A 22,500-nucleotide genomic window follows, 5' to 3' on the forward strand; every position below is an offset into this window, starting at 1 on the left:
CCAGCCCTGTTCTCTTTATAGAGTGATGTGGACTAACCAGTAGTAGCAACAGCAGCAGCAGCAATAGTAGTAGTGGTGGTAGTTGTAGTTATCATTGGTAACAGTGTAGTTGTGTTATTAAGACACTCTGATAGAGCAGATGTATGATCAAAGACTTTCCAGCCGTGCGTATCTCGCCATTTTTGCTTTATGAAACATAGTTTTCCATTGAGATGTAGTATAGTTTAAGATGGTAGGGTAGTAGTGTGGTTCAAGGAAGATTTGGTCTGTTATTTCTAGCAGGTAAAAACGACCGATACGAAGCACGCAGTCCCAAATTGGTTCACACTATCTTTAGCTGTGTTTGTTTGTTTGTTTATTTTTACCTGGTCTTCTTTTTTATCTCAGAAGGAAAAATGTAGAAGAAAAAAAATAAAGAATAACGAAATGATATTGTCAAGAGCTTAGCAAACTTGCTTATGACCAAAGACTTTCCAGCCGTGCCTATCTCGCCAGTTTTGCTTTATGAAACATAGTTTTCCTTTGAGATGTAGTGTAGTTTAAGATGGTAGGGTAGTGTGGTTCAAGGAAGATTTGGTCTGTTATTTCTAGCAGGTAAAAACGACCGATACGAAGCACGCAGTCCCAAATTGGTTCACACTATCTTTAGCTTTGTTTGTTTGTTTGTTTATTTTTTACCTGGTCTTCTTTTTATCTCAGAAGGAAAAATGTAGAAGAAAAAAAATAAAGAATAACGAAATGATATTGTCAAGAGCTTAGCAAACTCGCTTAAATGTAATAATGTCTTATCAGAATAATTTTAAAAGAAAATATTTGAGGACATGAGCGAGAAAAAATGTCGAGTCTTTCATTTATCTAGTTTCTTCCTGCGAAAAGGTTATCTCAAAGCGTATATAATAAAATTATATTTGTGTAGTGTCATTTTTCTCGAGGTTTGAGTTGACCTACCTAAAGAAAGCAAGCGAGCAAAGCGGGTCAACAGACCAACAAAAGTTATACATAAAACAAAATACAGGAAGATCAGTTAATCATGATTTATTCAACATATTCCCCTCTCAGATTCACACACTTATTGCAGCAGTCCTTAAGTTTTTCTTAACCCCGTAAAAGAACTCGGAAGGTTGTACCTCCAACCAGGCTTTTTTTGCGTTACCCTTCAGGTCAGTAACTTACCAGCAACCTCTCGAATATATATGTATGAGAATGTGTACTTGAAATAATATCTGAAGCGCATACTATTGGTTATCATAGGACTGTTTATCTATCTATCTATCTATCTATCTATCTATCTATCTATCTATCTATCTATCTATCTATCTACTATCTATCTATCTATCTTTCTATCTATCTATCTATCTGTCTGTCTATCTATCTATCTATCTATCTATCTATCTATCTATCTATCTATCTATCGTGACATTAATGACCGAGGTTACCGTGGTCTTTTCCGTAGGCTTTTCTTTCCATGGATAAATCTTATCTGTTTCCCCCTTTACACTTTACATCATGACATTTCTATGATACACGATCCCTATTGATCTTTTTTTTCTTTTTTCCTTTTTTTCTTGTATTCTTTCTTGTCTTGAGGTTCACAGCCAAACGGCTGGGTGGATTCCCGTAAAAAATGGCACACTTGTGGAGACAGGTGCATAGATTGGAATGCAGTTTGTATTTTTCCCTAGCCGCCATAGTTACCGAGAAAATCGATTAAAACCTTTTGTTCATGGAATTCCCCTGTTTGTTCCGCCATCAAAACAACCAGTTACTCACACAGCCGGCATGTACCTATTTCTTTACTACCCACAAGGGGCTAAACACAGAGGGGACAAACAAGGACAGACAAACGGATTAAGTCGATTATATCGACCTCAGTGTGTAACTGATACTTAATTTATCGACCCCGAAAGGATGAAAGGCAAAGGCGACCTCGGCGGAATTTGAACATAGCGGCAGACGAAACACCGCTAAGCATTTCGTCCGGCGTGCTAACGATTCTGCCAGCTCGGCCAGCATATACCATTTCGCTAGCAACCAGGGGAGTACAGGATGCCAGTCAGCTAAAACTTTCGCTATGCTGTCTCTCTTCTTTCACCTCTTTGTGGGGTTGATAATCTTAATCGGGAGTCAGGAAATTTTCACACAGCTGGAGGCTCCAATCGGAACAGGGGACCCGAAACGATAAGGTTGAGAAACGCTGTTATAGATTATGCCTAACCGAAAACGATCATAGCCACATCATCCAAACAGACTGGGTGAAACCGGGCTTAGCTGCTAGTTTTATATAAATATCACATCAAGCAGTCAACACATTCATTCAGCTCCACTAGACAATCAAGAAACAAAATAAAAGGACTTAATTAGTGTTTCATCTAATTTTCTTTTGGAAAATTCAAAGACGTTTTATATCTATATGTAAATACATACATAAACAAAGAAACAATACCTCCATTAGTTCAGAATAATTTTATTTGTCTATCTTCATTAATAAGCCACTATCTATCTATCTATCTATCTATCTATCTATCTATCTATCTATCTATCTATCTATCTATCTATCTATCTATCTATCTATCTATCTGTCTGTCTGTCTGTCTGTCTGTCTGTCTGTCTGTCTATCTATCTATCTATCTGTCTGTCTGTCTGTCTATCTATCTATCTATCTATCTATCTATCTATCTATCTATCTATCTGTCTGTCTGTCTGACTGCCTGCCTGCCTATCTGTCTGTCTGACTGCCTGCCTGCTTGTCTGTCTGTCTGCTTGTCTGTCTGTCTATCTATCTATCTATCTATCTATCTATATCTATCTATCTATCTATCTATCTATCTATCTGTCCGTCTGTCTGTCTAACTATCTATATTTTTCTCTCTCTCTCTCTCTTTCTCTATCTATCTATCTATCTATCTATCTATATGTATACACACATACACACGTACACACAACGACGTATGTAACGCGAACAATAGGATATAGAAAGACAAAGGACTCATATGGTGAATACATATTAAATATCACACTTTTCATCGGAGAGAGAAAGGCTACCTTTAGAAGATGTCCATTGTTTTGTGCAGTGCAATAACTGTGTGGGAGAGTGTGTGAGTATGTGTGAGTGTGTGTGTGCACATGTGTGTTTAATATATAAGACATATACGCGTGGATATGTACGTATAACACACACAAATATATATATATATATATATACAACTTCATTAAAACTATTGTTTTTTATTGTTCTTTTCCTTTGTTGTTTGTTGCCTTCAAATTTATATACATATACATATGTACATGCATATGTATATATATATCTATATATATATTTATGTATATATATATACGTATGTATGTATGTATATATGCGTATATGTATGCATGTATATATGCATATATATATATATATATATATCTATATATATATAATATATATATATATATATACACGAAGGTCGTTCCCTATATTTTCAGTTGATCAATCGATCTATTGATAAAATTGAACCACGAATCCACCTTAATAAGTACCCAAAACAGCCGTAAGTCTATACATATATATATATGTATATATATACACACACAGACACACAGACACACACACACACACACACACACACACACACACACACACACATATATATATATATATATTCATTTGCTTTCCACCCATGGTCCCGGATTCAGTCTCACTGCGTGACACCTTGGGCAAGTGTTTTCTATTATAGCCTCGAGCCGACCCAAAAAGTTGTGAGTAGATTTGGTAGACGGAAACTGAGAAAAGTCTATCCTATGTGTATATATATATATTTTATTTATTTATTTATTTATTTATATATAGAGGGCATTATTATACATACATACCACACGCTAAGAGGACAAAATTAGTCATTTCTTCACCAGAATTTTACTAATATTTTTTAAATGTCTTACTTTGAAAAATTGCATTCGGTTGGATTAGTAAAATTCTTGGTAGAAATGACTAATTTTGTCCCTCTTAGCGTGTGGTATGTATGTATAATAATGCCCTCTATATATAATTAATATGTTCAATGAGAAAGAATTATTTTCGAAATTTTTTCTCTTATGAGGTTTTTCACGCTATCTACCCGATAATTTCTTGTTAAGTTTTCCTTATTAAGAAGTTGTCCTTAATTGCTAAATGTATATATATATATATATATATATATATATATATATATATATATACATATGTTCGTCCTATGTAAACAAACAAGTTTGTTTTCGAAGCGTTGAAGTGTATTGTAGAACAAGTGGAAAGATAAATTTTATTTAACGCGTCAATACAGAACAGTTTACATATATATATATATATATAAGGATTAAATCCTTATACTGTTCAGTATTTACGCGTTGAATAAATCTTATCTTTCGACTTGTTTCATATATACATAGATATGTGGTGGAGGCACATGAACTAGTGGTTAGAATAGCGGACTCGCGGTCGATAGAACGCGGGTTCGAATCTCAGACCGGGCGATGTGTGTGTTTATCAGCGAAACACCTAAGCTCCACGCGGCTCCGGCAGAAGGTAATGGCGAACTTCTGCTGACTCTTTCTCCACAACTTTCTCTCATTCTTTCCTCCTGCATCTTGCAGCTCACCTGCGACGGACTGGCGTCCTGTCCAGGGGTGGGGGAACCTATACGCCAAGGAAACCGGGAAACCGACCCTTATGAGCCGCCAGGCATGGCTTGAGAAGGAACAACCAAAACGTAGATGTGTGTGTGTGTGTGAGGTGTTACCACACAGTTTCTGTCTACCAAATTCACTCACAAGGTCGGTCCGATGCAGTAGTAAAAGACACGGGCCTAAAGTGCAGCGCAATTGGACCGAATCGGAAAGCACTTAGTTGCAAGACCAAATTCTTTACCACAAAACTGTGTGGCGTAACTTCGGTATAGGTACATTTCAAGAAAGTGTTTTTTTTTTTATATGGGGGCTAGGGTTAGGGTTTCTGCTAGGGTTAGGGTTAGGGGTGGGAGAAAAGGGTTTCTGTTATCTTCAGAAATGTAAACAAAGCCAATTCCGGTACTTACGGTACCTATACCGAAGGATCGCCGGCCATGTTTAATGTTCTGTTTGTCTTTTGCTTTTTTTTGTTTCTGTCTTCCTAATTTTGTTTTCTTTTTCTCCTGTATTTCAACAGTCTCCTGAAAATATCTGAATCATGAAATCAAACGATGGATTAAGGTTATGGCTTGTTGTCATTCAGCTGTTGGTGGTTCTGAAAACAGGTGAGTAGAAACAGCCGCCATTTCTATATATATACACATAGCTTCTGACGCTCCATCGGTTACGACTACGACGAGGGTTCCAGTTGAGGGTTCCATTAACGTGTACGTGGCTGAGTACTCCACAGACACGCGTAATCCTAACGTAGTTCTCTGGGAGATTCAGCGTGACACAGTATATGACAAGGATGGTCTTTTCAAATACAGGTACAACTCATTTTTCCCAGCTGAGTGGAATGGAGCGACGTGAAATAAAGTGTCTTGCTCAAGGACAAAACGCGCCGCTGGGACTCGAACTCACAACCTTACAATCGTGAGCTGAATATATTTTAACCACGCACCTTCATACACGGTTTCTATTACTATTGTCAATAGCAATAGGAGAGAGAGAGAGAGAGAGAGAGAGAGAGAGAAAGAGAGACTGTGATATGTGTATGTGTGTGTGTGTATGTATATATGTATATATGTATATATGTATATATGTATATATATATATATATATATATATATATATTATATATATATATATACATATATATATATATATATATATATATATAATGATATATATATATATATATATATATATATCTATATCTGTATGTGTAGTGTGTGCTTAGTCAAAAGATGGACAAGATGGGAGAAAAGAAAGTGGGGTTAACAGAGAGAGAGAGACGGAGAAAAAGAGAGAGGGGAGAGAGGGGGAGAAAAAGAGAGAGGGGAGAGAGGGGGAGAAAAAGAGAGAGGGGAGAGAGGGGGAGAAAAAGAGAGAGGGGAGAGAGAGGGGGAGAAAAAGAGAGAGAGAGACAGACATAGCAACAGAGACAAAGGGAGAGATACAGGAAAAAAACAACCAAAATATCGAGTCCTTAAAAATCATTCAGTAAGGGAATTCATTAGGAAGACTTCCTCAAGTCTCTCATGAACCCCAGAACTCATAAGGGCCGAACTGAACCCTTTGCCTGTCCTATGTATGACGTCATATAACGACAGGCAAAAAGGTTAATCCCTGGTCTTACATTCTTCCTTGGTGTTCATGCATTATGTATGATATACATTCTCAATTTTTTTTCCAAACACTACAGTATTTTAGGACGTAGGACGTCTCCCAGATTAACACTAATAATCTGGTTCCTTGGATGTCTTTATGGGGGTCCGCTCAGCATGGAGCATTCTGGAAATATCCCTGGTTTGAGAATTACTACACGTCTCACCTTTATCCACCGGACAAGAAGTTTCTGGAAAAATGGACATAGGTCTGTCCTTCTTTAATTAAGTTAATTAAAGTGGATTGCTAATGCACGTATCTTAAATAATCGATAATTAGATTTTGTTTTTCTCCTCTAATCAATAACTGAATGCATTAACAGCTTAGGACTCTGTTTTAAACAGGATAAAAACATTAGAGTGGTTGCCTGGACGATGCTGTGCCGTGTGTATATGGGACGTGTGTGGATGTTTCGCTGTATTTAAGTTTACACCCACACACACACACACATTTCTTGTAACAAAAGAAAAGTGTGTAATCACCGTTATTTATACCTTGTTTATATATATATACCCTCGCATGAACTGAATAATAATAATAATAATAATAATAATAATAATAATAATAATAATAATAATAAAAATAATAATAATGTGGAACCTGAAGACCAAAACAATACCTGTTGTCATAGGTGCCCTGGGAATGATAGCGAAAGGGGCTGATTGCTACCTAACTCAGATACCAGGAAACTCCAAAATGGCAGAAATTCGCTCATATCCTACGCAAAATACTCTCTATGTAATCCCAAGGTTTAAAACAAACTTTTTTTTATTAGACATTCACTAGTACAACAGCAAAAAAAAAAAAAAAAACAAATATATGGCACACTAGGCATAACAACAACATGAACTTCCAACCCTGTTGTCTCTTGAGGTCTCTGGGTGAGACTTTGAGCCAACTTGTACAGACATAAAGCAAAAGTCAAGCATAGAATAATAATAATAATATAATAATAATAATAATAATAATAATAATAACAACAACAACGAAAAATACTTTAGGAATGAGAACTCAGGTTCGAAATTTCCTCAAGACACCTGATGAAGGCTGGAGGGTATATCAGCCGAAAAATTGTGTTAACAACAAACAAGATTAGGACAAATATGAGTATGTGTGTGTGTGTATGTATACGATGGGCTTCTTTTAGTTTCCGTCCACGAAATCTTTTCACCAAGACTTCGGTTGGCTCTGGGTTACAGAAAACCTTGCCCAAAGTGTTGCACAATGAGACAGAGCCAAGACCGCACGCCTTCGACTAGTCGCATTTGCGCCTATTGGAAGTCGAAATTTCACGAGTTGTTATTGTGAGGTTTACGCTTCAGATCTTCGGATCATAGATCGCACTTCCATTCTAAGTGTTGATTGTATAAACTCTTGGTGTTAGTAGGGACTGGAATCAAGTAGATATTGGCAATATTTGTTGCTGCATACACATGTCTGATTTTCCCAGAAGATTTGGTATCCGAGAAGATATAGTGAACTGGTGCATAATTATTGCGGCTTTTTTTCAACAAATTTTATTCAACAAAAACAACAACAACATGTAACAAAAACGTCTTTAAATGATTATTCCGGAGTATATTCACCATCGACTTCAATTACTGCTTCCCATTTGCTTGGCAGACGGTCAGACCATCATTTAAAAATGTTTTTGTTAAATATTGTTCTTGTTTTTGTTGAATAAAATTTGTTGAAAAAAAGCCGCAACAATTATGCACCAACACGATATAAATATCAATTTAAAATCTTCAATTTAAATCTTCGTCCCTTTAACGAATGTTTCCACGCACCCATTGTGTCTTTATTCAAATCTGAAATCTTTTGTTCCCTTCTGCTATGATTTAAACCATTGCAGATACATTAAGTGTATGACATCAGTTAACCCTGTTGCCCTCATACCTTCGGCTTTTCCCAGTCCCACCACAATTCTGTCTGTCCATATCGACTTAATTTCGTTCGTTCTAGGTGTTTCGCAGATCCTTATCATATCGCATTTGGTCTTCTTCCCCTCCTTCATTAGATGGACCATTCCTCTTCTTGCTAAAGACCTGCAGTTGTAGATAGATATAGCAAGAGCGATTCTTTGACAGCCTGTGGGTATTCGAGATTCTTAGTTGCCCCTGGTCGCTCAAGTTCCGCTTCGCTGCTATGGAACTATCCAATTTACCCTACAGGAGATTGAGTCCCATTTTCACACATTGTTGTAGCCTTCAAATGAAGCCACCCCACTGATCAGACGGGCAGGTCATATACAATCATACATATAAACATAAATACCCCTAAACATATATACCCTAAACATACATACCCCAAAATTCTGTCTCTGACATTCTTATGCGAAGAGATGCAGATTCTTGGGCGTATCCTTCGACAGTTCAACCAACACCAACTAAACCACATATTTACAAAGAACTCTCTTAATTCAAAAAATCTTGTCGATTTGTTAGCGACCGACTTGATCTCTCTCAAGAAGAACTTGAATAAAACTCAAAGAAAAACATACATACACACACATATATGTATACTTTATTCTATCTATCTATCTATCAATCTATCTATCTATCTATCTATCTATCTATCTATCTATCTATCTATCTATCTATCTATCTATCTATCTATCTATCTATCTATCTATTTCTATCTTTATATCTATCTATCTATCTATCTATCTATCTATCTATCTATCTATCTATCTATCAATCTATATCCCTACATATCTTGCATCTAATTTCTTTCCTCCACCTCGATCTCTATTTTGTATCACAATCTAAACTAACTATGATTTCACCATCTTCTCACACCGTCTCCAATGAAGGGATATAATTAATAAATATCCTGCAAACAGCTGTAAGACCTTCTATCTATAAATGTTCTAATATTTACACAGCCTTGATTTTTTAAAACTCATTATGCAAAAAAATTCTTATCTATCTATCTGACATTTCTGTGTTATACGATCCCTATTGATCGTTTTTTTTCTTTCTTCTTTTATTTTTTTCCCCTCCCTTTTCTTTTTTTTTCTTTTTCTTTCTTTCCTCTTTCTCTTTCCTTTTTCTTTCCTTTTTACGATCCCTTTTGATCGAAAACCTACCACACTTTTTTCTTCTCCCCCAAAAGAAAAGCTCTACCTTGTAGTTTGTCCCGTCTGTGTGCAGCTATGTGTGGCTAATAAAGAAACATATCTATCTATCTATCTATCTATCTATCTATCTATCTATCTATCTATCTATCTATCTATCTATCTATCTATCTATCTATCTATTTCTATCTATCTATCTATCTATCTATCTATCCATCTATCCATCTATCTATCTATCTATCTATCTATCTATCTATCTATCTATCTATCTATCTATCTATTTCTATCTATCTATCTATCTATCTATCCATCTATCCATCTATCTATCTATCTATCTATCTATCTATCTATCTATCTATCTATCTATCTATCTATCTATCTATCTATCTATCTATCTAACGATCTATCTATCTATCTATCTATCTATCTATCTATCTATCTATCTATCTATCTATCTATCTATCTATCTATCTATCTATCTATCTGTCTGTCTGTCTGTCTGTCTGTCTGTCTGTATGTCTGTCTGTCTGTCTGTCTGTCTATCTATCTATCTTTTTTTTCTTTTTCGTTTTTTTATTTTTTATTTTATTTTTTTTTTGTTTTGTTCTTTTCTTCCCTTTTACGATCGAAAACCTACGCCACCCCTTTTTTTTCTCTTTTGCTTATTTGTTTTTTTCATCCCCCAAAAGAAAAGCTCTACCTTGTAACTTGTCCCATCTGTGTGCAGCCCTGTGTGGCCAATAAAGAAACTTATCTATCTGTCTGTCTGTGCGTATGTGTGTCTGTAAAGAAAACAAAACCCAAGTAAATACTATAAAGACCAAGCAAGCATCTGTGACCCGTTCGTACCTGATATGCGAGAGTTTTACAACTGCTTACGTCGTTAAGATAGCGGTTGACCTACAATAAAACAGATCGATGTCCTGTTTTCCGTCACCAGGAAATGCAATTAATTCTCAAAATCAAAGAGGAAAGAGAGAGAGAGAGAGAGGAGAGAGAGAGAGAGAGAGAGGAGAGAGAGAGAGAGAGAGGAGAGAGAGAGAGACAGTTCATAGATATAAGAAATATAAAAACGAACACTCTCGGTGGTAAGGGAGCTTGTGTGCGGACGCCTCACTTACTAGAGAAAGCAGCCAAATCTCTCTTAAATGAGGTTCTGCGCATTTTTGCTTTTCTTCTAAAAAAAGAAAGGATACGTTTGTCAATGTACTTCTAAAAATTAAGAAAAAAAATGTGATGGTCACATCTACAAGGCGCAGGAGTGGCTGTGTGGTAAGTAGCTTGTTTACCAACCACATGGTTCCGGGTTCAGTCCCACTGCGTGGCACCTTGGGCAAGTGTCTTCTACTATAGCCTCGGACCGACCAAAGACTTGTGAGTGGATTTGGTAGACGGAAACTGAAAGAAGCCCGTCGTATATATGTATATATATATGTATATATGTGTGTGTGTGTGTTTGTGTGTCTGTGTTTGTCCCCCTAGCATTGCTTGACAACCGATGCTGGTGTGCTTATGTCCCCGTTACTTAGCGGTTCAGCAAAATGGACCGATAGAATAAGTACTGGGCTTACAAAAGAATAAGTCCCGGGGTCGAGTTGCTCGACTAAAAGGCGGTGCTCCAGCACGGCCGCAGTCAAATGACTGAAACAAGTAAAAGAGTAAAAGAGTAAGTCTTGGATCATTATCTTGCTTCAATCAGGAATGGCTCAGGGCTAAACAGCAACACAACCGCAATCATCACAACAGCCGCAGCAGCAGCAGAAACAGCAACAACAACAACAAGAATGTTAACGCTGTAGCCAAGGAGGCAGCCATTATGCGATCGTTTCACCTGCATGAGATAGCAGCCAAATCTCCCTCAAATCAATCCCTAAGATATTTTTTATAGAAATGAAACGTTGGTTAATGCATTCATAAAAATGGGGGGAAAAAACCCCCAAAACACCAGATGTAATCGTCACGGCTAGACCGTCTTTGATCATGGCTCTGCTTCATCGGCGCCGACCTAGGGCTAAATCACACACAACTACGATCACAGCAGTAGCAGCATGAGTGACTTCTTATTTCTTTACTACCCACAAGGGGCTAAACATAGAGGAGACAAACAAGGACAGACATAGGGATTAAGTCGATTATATCGATCCCAATACGTAACTGGTACTTAATTTATCGACCCCGAAAGGATGAAAGGCAAAGTCAACCTCTGCGGAATTTGAATTCAGAACGTAGCGGCAGACGAAATACCTATTTCTTTACTACCCGCAAGGGACTAAGCACAGAGAGGACAAACAAGGACAGACCAACGGATTAAGTTGATTACATCGACCCAGTGCGTAACTGGTGCTTAATTTATCGGCCCCGAAAGGATGAAAGGCACAGTCCAGCTCGGCAGAATTTGAACTCAGAACGCAGCGGCGGACGAAATATCAGAAAGCATTTCGCCCGGTGTGCTAACATTTCTGCCAGCTCGCCGCCTTGTACAGTGACTTCTACTTGATTCTTAACGCTCTTGCCAAGGAAGAAGGTGTTGTGTGGTTGTTCCATGTGCAAGACATAGCAGCCAAATCTCTCTCAAATGTCACTGTGATTTAAAAAAAAAATCTATACGCTGGTTAATGTAGTTGTGGACATCCAGGAAAGAAAAAAAATCGAGATGGTCATCAACGGAACACTTGTTTGCAAGTTCGATCAAGGTTGACATAGAACTTAAACAACTGCAACAGCAACAACAACAACAATTTATAATCCTAAAGGCGCAACGCTTGAAATTTTGAGGGAGGGTATTAGTCGATTGCATCGACCCCCAGCGTTTCACTAGTACTTAATTTATCGACCTCGAAAGGATGAAAGGCAAAGTCAGTCTCGGAGGAATTTGAACTCAGAACGTAAGGATGGACAAAATACCTATTTCTTTACTACCCACAAGGGTAGTAAACACCGAGGCTACAAACAAGGACAGACAAAGGGATTAAGTCGATTATATCGACCCCAGTGCGTAACTGGTACTTAATTTATCGACCCCGAAAGGATGAAAGGCAAAGTTGACCCCGGCGGAATTTGAACTTAGAATGTAGCTGCAGACGAAATACCTACTTCTTTACTACCCACAAGGGGCTAAACACAGAGAGGACAAACAAGGACAGACAAGGGGATTAAGTTGATTACATCGAAACCCAGTGCGTAACTGGTACTTAATTTATCGACCCCGAAAGAATGAAAGGCAAAGTCGACCTCTGTACTTGCCGAACCGCTAAGTGACGGGGACGTAAACACACCAGCATCGTTGTCAAGCGACGTTGGCGGGATAGCCACAGATACACAAACATATACATACACACACACACACACACACACATATATATATATGTATATATATATATATTATATATATATATATATATATATATATACGACGGGCTTCTTTCAGTTTCGTCAGCTTGCCCAAGGTGCCATACAGTGGGACTGAACCTGGAACCATGTGGTTGGTAAGCGAGCTACTTACCACACAGCCACTCCTGCGCCTATATATATATATATATATATATAACGGGAAGCTTTATGAAAGAAAACAAAAGACGAAGGCAGATGGAGTACAAACAAACAATTGTATTAGTAAGGCGCTCAAGAAATATAAATAAACAAGCTTTTAACGTTTCGAGCCTACGCTCTTCAACAGAAAGATACACAGAAAAGAAACACGGAGAGAAACAAGGAGAGAAACAAGGAGAGAAACAAGGAGAGAAAAAAAATGCGTGCAGAAGCTAGCGATTCAACATGGCGAATATATATATATATATTGTATATATATATATATATATATATATAATATATATATATATTATATATATATATATATATATATTATATATATATATATATATATGTATTAAATTTCGCTTACTTTTTACAAATATTATAAATATATATATATATATTATAATATTATTATATAATAATTAATATTTCAGTGCGGAAATCAATGTCTGTTTGTCTCGTTTACTTTATTTTTACCCTTACTAGAGTGAAAAACTTTATCTGAAGTCGCTGAAGTCAATTCATCTCTTTTATTTAGATCTAAATTTACTTCTTACATCTGGCGTTAATTGGATGTAGGTTGACTATTGCTGCTGCTGTTGCATTTGTGGTTGGTGCTGCTGCTACTCTGTTGTTATTGCTGCTGCTGTTGCATCTGTAGTTGGTGCTGCTACTCTGTTGTTATTGCTGCTGCTGTTGCTGCTGTGTTTTGCTTTTATTGATGTTGTTGTTGTAGTCTTCATCACCTCAAGCCAATCTTAATCGCGACGAACCGGAAGTGTTTAGTACTCCATTATCCGAGTCCAGAATCAATGAGGAGATTAAGCTGCTATTTCTAGCCGTTCCTTCAATTACACAACATTGATGTTTAACCCGGTGGTTAGTCCTGAATGAACAAAATCTGCGATCAAAGTCGTTCAAGCCATGACCATCACACCTATTTTTGAGTAATGGTGTGTACTCCAGCTTACAAAATAGAAACCCTTTTTGCATCACAAACGATTGGGTTTGCTTTGAGGGAGAATTTGCTACTATATTCAGGGGGTGAAGCGACTATAAAAAGTCGCCACTCCTTCGTTGATTCTTCGTTTTGTAACAGCAGCAGCACCAGCGGCAGTACTGGAAGTGTTAGTAGTAGTAGTTGTAGTTGTAGTAGTAGTAATAGTAGCAGCAGTAGAAGTGGTGGTGGTGGTGGCAGTACTAGAAGTTGTAGTAGTAGTTGTGACAGTAGTAGCAGCAGCAGCAGCAGCAGTGAAAGTAGTAGTTTGGCAATTTTATTGAATAAATTTACTCTTTAGTATTTCAAGATATTTTTATGCAATTTTGGTAAAAAAATATCTGTTAAAATGAGATGTCAGTGTTATTTTCGTTTTTGCGTAATTTACACAGCAATTTATTCAACGCACTCTGTATATAATATATATATTATATATATATATTATATATATATAACGGGAAGCTTTATGAAAATAGACAAAAGACGAAGGCAGGTGGGAAACAAACAAACAATTGTATTAGTATGGCGCTCAGGAAATATAAATAAAACAAGTCTTTAACGTTTCGAGCCTACGCTCTTCAACAGAAAGATACACAGAGAGAAAAAAAAAACACAGAAAGAAGGAGAGAAAAAAAATGCGTGCAGTAACTAACGAATCAACATGGCGTATCAATAATAAAGTGATTTTTTTCTTATCAGGAACAAAATGTTTAGTAGGACTACTATAGAAGTGCTCAATTAAATGAGACAAATATATTAAACTGTGGTTGCAGAACAAACAAACATAAGGTCATCCACGTAACATATCACATCTCGAACATTTAATCACATAATGCTTTTTCTTTCACATGGAATATACACGCATAAAATCACGGAAGATGAAACACAACCCACCAATACAAGCATAAAAGAAAAATATAAGAAAAATGTGTGAATACAGTCCATCGCGGTTAAAAGTTGATGATTAATACTTTAGCGACCAAAAAAATATATATTTTAACATTATAACATCTAGAATAATAAATATTATATATATAAATATTATATGGGTGTAATTGTTGATGACGATCTCAGTTGGAGTGCACACATCAACAAGAAGGTCGATATAGCTCGTAGGATGAGTTCCTGGATCTTAAGAACTTTCCGGTCCAGAGAACAAGGTGTCATCATACCACTTTTTTCCTCCTTTGTACGGCCACACCTTGAATACTGCTGCTGCCCACTGTGGTCTCCTCACACAAGACAAAACATCTCCAGAATTGAGTCACCCCAGAGGGCACTCACTAAACGAATTGAAGGCATGGCTGCTCTCGATTATTGGGATCGCCTTAAAGCCTTGAAACTTTACTCCCTCCAGCGTCGCCGTGAGCGGTACATCATTTGTACGATGTGGAAAATATACCGCCAACTTTGCCCAAACGACCTAAACATTAGCTTCAAGGTTCATCCAAGACTTGGACCACGGGCTATACGTCCCCTGCCCAATTCAAGATCACAACATACATGTACACGCAACATAATTTCTTTTCCTCAACAGGCCCTGCCCTATTTAACATTGTCCCGAGGGAGATCAAAGAGGAAAAGGATCCCATCAACTTTAAACAGAGTCTAGATAGATTCCTTCAAAGAATACCAGATAAGCCACCCATAATTGGATACAACTCACCCAACAAGAACTCACTACTTGAACAAAACTTGACTTAAACAAAACTTGACTTAAACAGGATTCGAATAATCCTATCAGGTGGTGCTATTAAGTTAGACATGGCCTGGACCAATCTTTGGTCGAAACATATCTAAGTTTATCTAAGTTTATATATATATTACGTCCATGTAGTTTGAGGCAGCAAAGTTTGGGGTAGGAATTTTGAAAGGCCGCACAGATTTCCTTTTATACTGTGTTCGAACCTGATTTATGTGCCTCCATGCTACTTTTCGAATGTGGCTCCGTTCATCGTTTATCATGGCCAGTAAAATATTTTCTGGGTACTCGAAGAAAGTATTCCGTTGTATAACTGGAAATACAATGTCTTGTACCGCTTGATCCTTTTCTCTCGAAGACTCAATCTGCGTGAACACGTTTAAAGTCCCCATTTTCCGAGGAAGTGTTGCGTTTAATTGAGAACCACATTGGCACATAAACTTTCATTATGTAAGCAACACTTAATTTCCTCGTGTTAGAAGGATTCTTGGTAGCAACATACAACCGTAGTATACGATCTGCTGTTGTAAACCATCGAGAATGCACCATTCTACCGGGATTCCTTAATGCCATTTCAGAAACATTTCCTTCTGCGAATGTAGTGTTGCACAGCCACTGAACAAACAGTTCATTCTGGTATGCGTCAGCAGGACAACAGATGCGGAGACAATCAGAAACAAACATCAGACAATCAGAAACAAACATCGCTTCTAAGTTTCTACTTTTAATATATAAGGTTCTTTTCTTGTTGAAAGAAGATCTAACGAAGAATTAGAAGTCCTTCCATTCCCCTGAATGACATGCCAATTAATCTACATCTGGGAATTTTACAGGTGTTACTACTCCGCATCAGAGTACACCTGAGAATAATGATTCCAAATTTTGGCACAAGGGTAGCAATGTCGAGGAAGTGGCTAAGTCAATTATTTCAATCCCAGTGTTCAACTGGTACTTATGAAATAAGACTTACTGAACAAGGACAAATGTTATTACACAATGTTATGTAATAAATAAATATAGCTTAACATTTAATCATTAATCACTGATTGATCTATTTTACCTTTTTCTTATTTCTGTAGGTTTTGTAAGCGGTCAATGCACCATAACATCATCCACGATTCCGTATACTGAGGAACTTCCTATAGGTAACATCTTCATTTTACGTTTTTTTTTGTTGTTTCATTTTGTTTTTCATAGTCTGAAGGAAGAGTTATGCTCTTCGTTTTTGCTATTTCTCTGAGTCGGATGAGGTTGATGTGGCTAAATTTATCTTTGGAAGAGTTTTAAAAGTCTTAGAATTAATAGTAATGAGCCCTGAATTGTTAAAGTGCAAAGTGGAAGGCCATACATGTTTCAACAAGATTCAACATCTAACAAAGTTTATGTAACCCGAGAATGGGTATCAGACAAGCTTTATGATTATGTGACCTCTAAACTTGTGATCTCCAAATTGGCCAGGTTTATATTCCATGATCCTTTGTATTTAGAGCGTTCTTGAAAGGGAAATTCAGCAACACCTTCACAATACCATATCTTCTATGAAGGCCGCTGTAGTCCTAGTGATTTCTGAAATGAATAAAGACCATTTAATGCTGACATGTCAACGAATCAGGCCTTCCATTGACGCAATCACCGAAACCGAAGGCGGATTCATAGAATTAACTTATCCGAGATCTCATCGAGAACATAGGCGCAGGAGTGGCTGTGTGGTAAGTAGATTGCTTACCAGCCACATGGTTCCGGGTTCATTCCCACTGCGTGGCACCTTGGGCAAGTGTCTTCTACTATAGCCTCGGGCCGACCAAAGCCTTCTGAGTAGATATGGTTGACGGAAACTGCTGGTGTGTTTACGTCCCCGTAACTTAGCGGTTCGGCAAAAGACACCAATAGATTAAGTAGTAGACTTACAAAGAATAAGTCCTGGGGTCGATTTGCTCGACTAAAGGCGGTGCTCCAGCATGGCCATAGTCAAATGACTGAAACAAGTAAAAGAGTAAAAGAGAGATATGGACAAATTATCATTCAAATATCATTTTTTTACTTAAGTTTTTTTAATTAAATAGCCAAATATGTCATCAAATGCGTCTCACATCCATTATGTATGTGTGTGTGTGTGTGTGTGTGTGTGTGTGTGTGTGTTTGTAAGTGAGTGAGTATGTAAGTGATTTTGAGTATGTGTGTGATATCAGCTGTTATGATAGACATAAAAAATATACATAATGTGTTGTTCATTATTTGTTTACAGGTTTCGTTCTTACCAATTTGACTACTAGCTCCTGGACTTTCGTATCCTCTCAGCCCCCTGATTACATAGTCCTTGATATAGACTCTTTTGGTTATTATTATCTAAAGGCTGCAAAAAAAATCGACGTGGAAGATATGGTAAAATCCCCCTTTTCTAAAATTCTTTATACAAGTTTCTTATTTTGCCAAAATGAAAAAGAATGAACTGTGTCTTGTTAACTGTAGATATCTATAGCTTTCTCTGACGTAATTATCGTACCTTCTAACCATTTGCCTGTCTTGTGTATCACCTGTGATATACAGGACATAGATATCCTTGGCGTCCATATCACCGTGACCGACCAGGCTATCAGATGTTGCTACACATCGCTGGTCACAATGCGCTTCGCATTGTTTTAGCCTTCAACTGACGCCACCCACCTGGCTAAGCGAGCAGGCCAACAGAAGAAAGAGTGAAAGAAAGTTGTGGCGAAAGAGTACAGCATGGGTCGCCACCCCCGCCCCTGCCGGAGCCTCGTGGAGCTTCAGGTGTTTTCGCCCAATAAACACTCACAAAGCCCGGTCTGGGAAATCGAAACTGCGATCCTACAACCGCGAGTCCGCTGCCCTAACCACTAAAGTTGTGTGTGTGTCTGTCTACTCCAATTTAGATTCCTAACTACTCCCACATTTTGCGGTGCAGTTTAACCAAAAGCAGGTATCTTATAGTCGTGATTCATATCGAGCCCTTCTGGGTATTAGCGCGCGTCTACGATGAGTCTACGATTACTATTATGTGAGATTCACCGCTCTGTATCAAAGCCTCGGAGTGAACTGCTTACCAACACCGAACTCCAATCGCACACAGTTCTTTAATTTATAACCATGAGTCACTCCATCTTTAGACACTTGAGGGGCGGTCGGAATCATTCAGAACGTAAGCAAAAAGTGCTAACCAAACATCTGAAAATAAGCATGGGTATTTAGGACAAGCTAATGAAAATGCTTTGGAGAGGCAAATGGTTAACAAAGGTCATGAGCGATACGGCAAGTTACAAATTTGTTCAGCGGCAGAATGATTCCATTGTGCGGTTTAACACCACCTGGTCCTTGGTCTTCACGCAAACAAGGACTCTCGTCAGGGGATCACCTACCCTCTTCTCCCGCCATTCTGTGGAGTCGAGGAAAATTATATGGTGGTGGTGATGGTGATTTGAATGTGTAAGTTGTAGGGAATTACCTACCTTTTCTGACAAAGGCATTAATATTTCTTATCAAACGGCTGAAGCACTATATTCTTGACGAGTGTTTCACTGATTTGCAGTGATGAGTTCGAGGCGACGAATCAGTTGAGCCATCAGAACGTCGTATAGAATGCTTCCTGGTGTTTATTCCGGCTGTGTGCAGTCTGATTTCAAATCTCACCGAGATCAATTCATCTTTTCGAGATCGATAAAAAAAAAGTGCCATTATAAGGCAGTGAATTGATGGGACGATTAGTGGGATGTATAAGCTGCTTCCGGTGTGGCGCTTTCGTTAGTCGTTCCATCTTTGGAATTCTGATAACAATGCCAGCGACATCACTAATACCATTTGTATCATTGGCTAAACAGTAGTCACGTGGAGAGCAAAGACTCACAAGCATAGAACAACTGCTTAGTCTTTGGATTTGGTTGCAAGATTCTTTATATAACTTCGTGTGTTGAAGCATATTTTGTTGTGTCTGGGGAGAGTAATTTTCTTTTTGTGTCTTATAATTTAACTCACTCACCGGTAAAATTTCCACTTTTTTTCTTATTTTTATTTTCCTAAAATTTTCGTTGCGTCTTGCAACCTTTTCAATAGTCTTACACTCTCCAATAATAATCCCATGAGGTTGCAAGACGCAACGAAAATTTTAGGAAAATATAAATAAGAAATAAGTGGAAATTTTACCGGTGGGTGTGTTACATTATAAGGCACAAAAAGAAAATGACTCTCCCCAGACACAACAGAAAATGCTTAGGCCTTTTCAAACAAATCTTGCCCAAACCTGCACTACTAGGAAGAAAAGCCCTGCACTGATGGAGAAGAGACGAAACCGACAGGTACTGGACGGTACTTGCATACACAGCTTCAACTCCACATGTAGGCAGTCTTTTTTTTTTCTCATGGTCTTTGGATACAAAGAACTACCAGCATTATCGCATGTACTTTGTTAGATTAATTCCTTTAGATACGTAACCAAGAATAGAAATGAACATGTATCGAACGTAAATTTATCAAGGGTAACCGCTAGCTACAAATATAATTTCAAATAATTAAATAGCTTTTATTGTGTCTCGGGAGAGTCATTATGCCCAACATTATTAACACACGCACTGGTTCAGTTCCATAAAGAATCTTGCAAGCCAGATAACAAAAAAAAAAACAAGCAAAACAAACAAAAAACAAATAGTTTTTGCTAATCATCTTAGTCCGTACATAATAGTATAGTTTTCATGCAGAACATGCCTCTTAGTAATATTCAAATGTGTTTTATTACATTTAGTGAAATATTTTCAAACCATTAGATTTGTGTTCGTACCCCACAAGGGGAAAATAATACTCTTTTCTTCTCTTTATCAGAAGGGCACCCTGATCAAGGTTACTTTAAACTGTAACGTAAGTATCATTTAAAAATATTGTCGTAATCTTTTTTGTATTAAAAATGGCGGTGGAAATAGGCGATACATGAAGCAGTTCCGGTTATTGATTTTATCTCTTTTCATATTGAAATTTATGATTAACCGCCTTGAAATCAAATATTTCCATAATAAATAAAAAATATATGTGCAAGAATGATTGTGCTTTGCAACTTTCTAGTTTCGAGTTCAATCCCACTACGCGGCACTTTCGGCGAGTATCTCTTACTCTAGCCCCGGGCCGACCAGTGTCTTGTGAGTGAAGATGATCAGACTGAAACTAAGTGTATATGTGTGTATGTTTTCATGTTTGTTTGTACAGCAAAACGCTTGATAATCGGTGGCGGTTTGCATAGGGCCCTGTAACTTAGCAGTTCACCAAAAGAGGCCCGATCTGGGGCTGTTGATTCTAGTGTCAACATTCGAACTGTCGATTGTCCTAGTGCGGATTGCCTCGGCGTCAGAATGAATACCATCCTCTACAACTGTTGTGGACAAGGTCTTATTATAATCGTAAGTCCAAATTACTTCTCCCTAAATATGCAAACTCCTCCCATCTTAATGACAGGGACGCTATTTCTACCAATGCAATGAATTATAGTATAGACCACGATAGGATATATATATATATATATATATAATATATATATATATATATATATATATATATATATATATGTATGTATGTATGTATATATATAGTGGTCTTCAAAATTATTCACACTCCTGTTAATATTTGTGATTGTTTTATTTTTGTGATGAACCTGCGTCAGATTGGTCGGTTTTCTAGCGACCGTTCTGGTCTTCAAGTCTCGCCACAAGTTCTCGATCATATTCTGGTCAGGACTTTGACATAGCCATTCTAGGACGTTGACATCATTTTCTTTGAACCATTTGTTCCCTACCTTGAGGGCATATTTCGGATCATTGTCCTGCTGGTAATTCCAGTTGTGGCCGAGTTGGAGTTTCTCAGCGGATTCCTTCACGTTTTCATCAAGGATCCTGATGTAATCCTCCTTTCTCATGATTCCTTGGCGTTTGACAAGATTCCCTGTGCCATTCAAAGAGAAACATCTCCATAGGAGCATGTTTCCACCACCATGCTTGGCGGTGGGCACAGTGTTCTTCGGCTTGTATGCTTCTCCTTTCTTCCTCCAGACGTATTCAGCATTTATATGGCCAAATATCTCGAACTTCGTCTAATCGGAGGTAATCTGAAGCAAGATCCCAGCCTTTGGTCAACCACCCTGTGGTTTAACAAATTTCAATGGAACTAGTCGAAAGATACACATAACTATGATATATATCTACATATTACATATGAATACAGTTATTACATAAGTTATGGACGTCTGGAAAAAATCGCTGATATAAGATTCTACATAATTCATCTCTTTTGTTCCGTGATTTGTATTTTGTGTTCCATGTAAATATATTGGGTTGCCCGGAAAGGTCGTGCCGATTTTTAAAAGAAAGAAAAAGGTCAATAAATACTTGCCATTACATCTTTAATCAACCAAATATGAACAATTTGGGGGCACAATGTGTCTCCATCTTTCCTTTAACTCAAAAATACCTTCTTCCCATAATTGAGGTGGTTTCATGGCAAAGAATTCATCAAGGTATCTTTTTACGTCATCCAAGGAATTGAAATTTTTACCATTAAGACTATTCTGCAGAGACCTGAATAAGTGGAAATCCGAAGGAACAATATCTGGTGAATATGGAGGGTGGGGTAAGACATCCCAGCCAAGCTGCAGCCATATTTGTATAGCTCCCAAAGTTTCAAGTGCCGAAAATGAACTTTCTTATCTTCCATTTTAAAGAGTTACAGAATTAACACAGGTTATAGGAACACAGACCTTCTTCCCCAAAAAGATAGCTTAAACTGTGCTCTAAGTGGAGGTGTAGTCAAATCCTATTTTATGGACTCGACCATGTTCTAAAGTTGAAAGATAAGGTACTATAAATCGGCAAGAACTTTCCGGACAACCCAATACATCTCAAGCCTATC

The 22,500-nt window shown here is 37.6% G+C and overlaps 1 protein-coding gene across 1 annotated transcript in view; it reads left to right on the forward strand.

The window, feature by feature from the left end:
• LOC118767738 (fat-like cadherin-related tumor suppressor homolog) overlaps positions 1–22,500 on the forward strand; it is a 65,461-nt gene that overhangs the window by 19,416 nt on the left and 23,545 nt on the right. Inside the window, exons 3-6 of the mRNA XM_036512809.1 lie at positions 5,156–5,243; positions 16,680–16,745; positions 17,846–17,982; positions 20,431–20,466. Of these exons, the coding sequence (XP_036368702.1) occupies positions 5,177–5,243; positions 16,680–16,745; positions 17,846–17,982; positions 20,431–20,466 (306 nt within the window). The 5' untranslated portion in view covers positions 5,156–5,176. The remainder of the gene's footprint in view (positions 1–5,155; positions 5,244–16,679; positions 16,746–17,845; positions 17,983–20,430; positions 20,467–22,500) is intronic.

The sequence above is a fragment of the Octopus sinensis genome, linkage group LG24, assembly GCF_006345805.1.
Source record: "Octopus sinensis linkage group LG24, ASM634580v1, whole genome shotgun sequence".
NCBI classification, from domain to species: domain Eukaryota; kingdom Metazoa; phylum Mollusca; class Cephalopoda; order Octopoda; family Octopodidae; genus Octopus; species Octopus sinensis.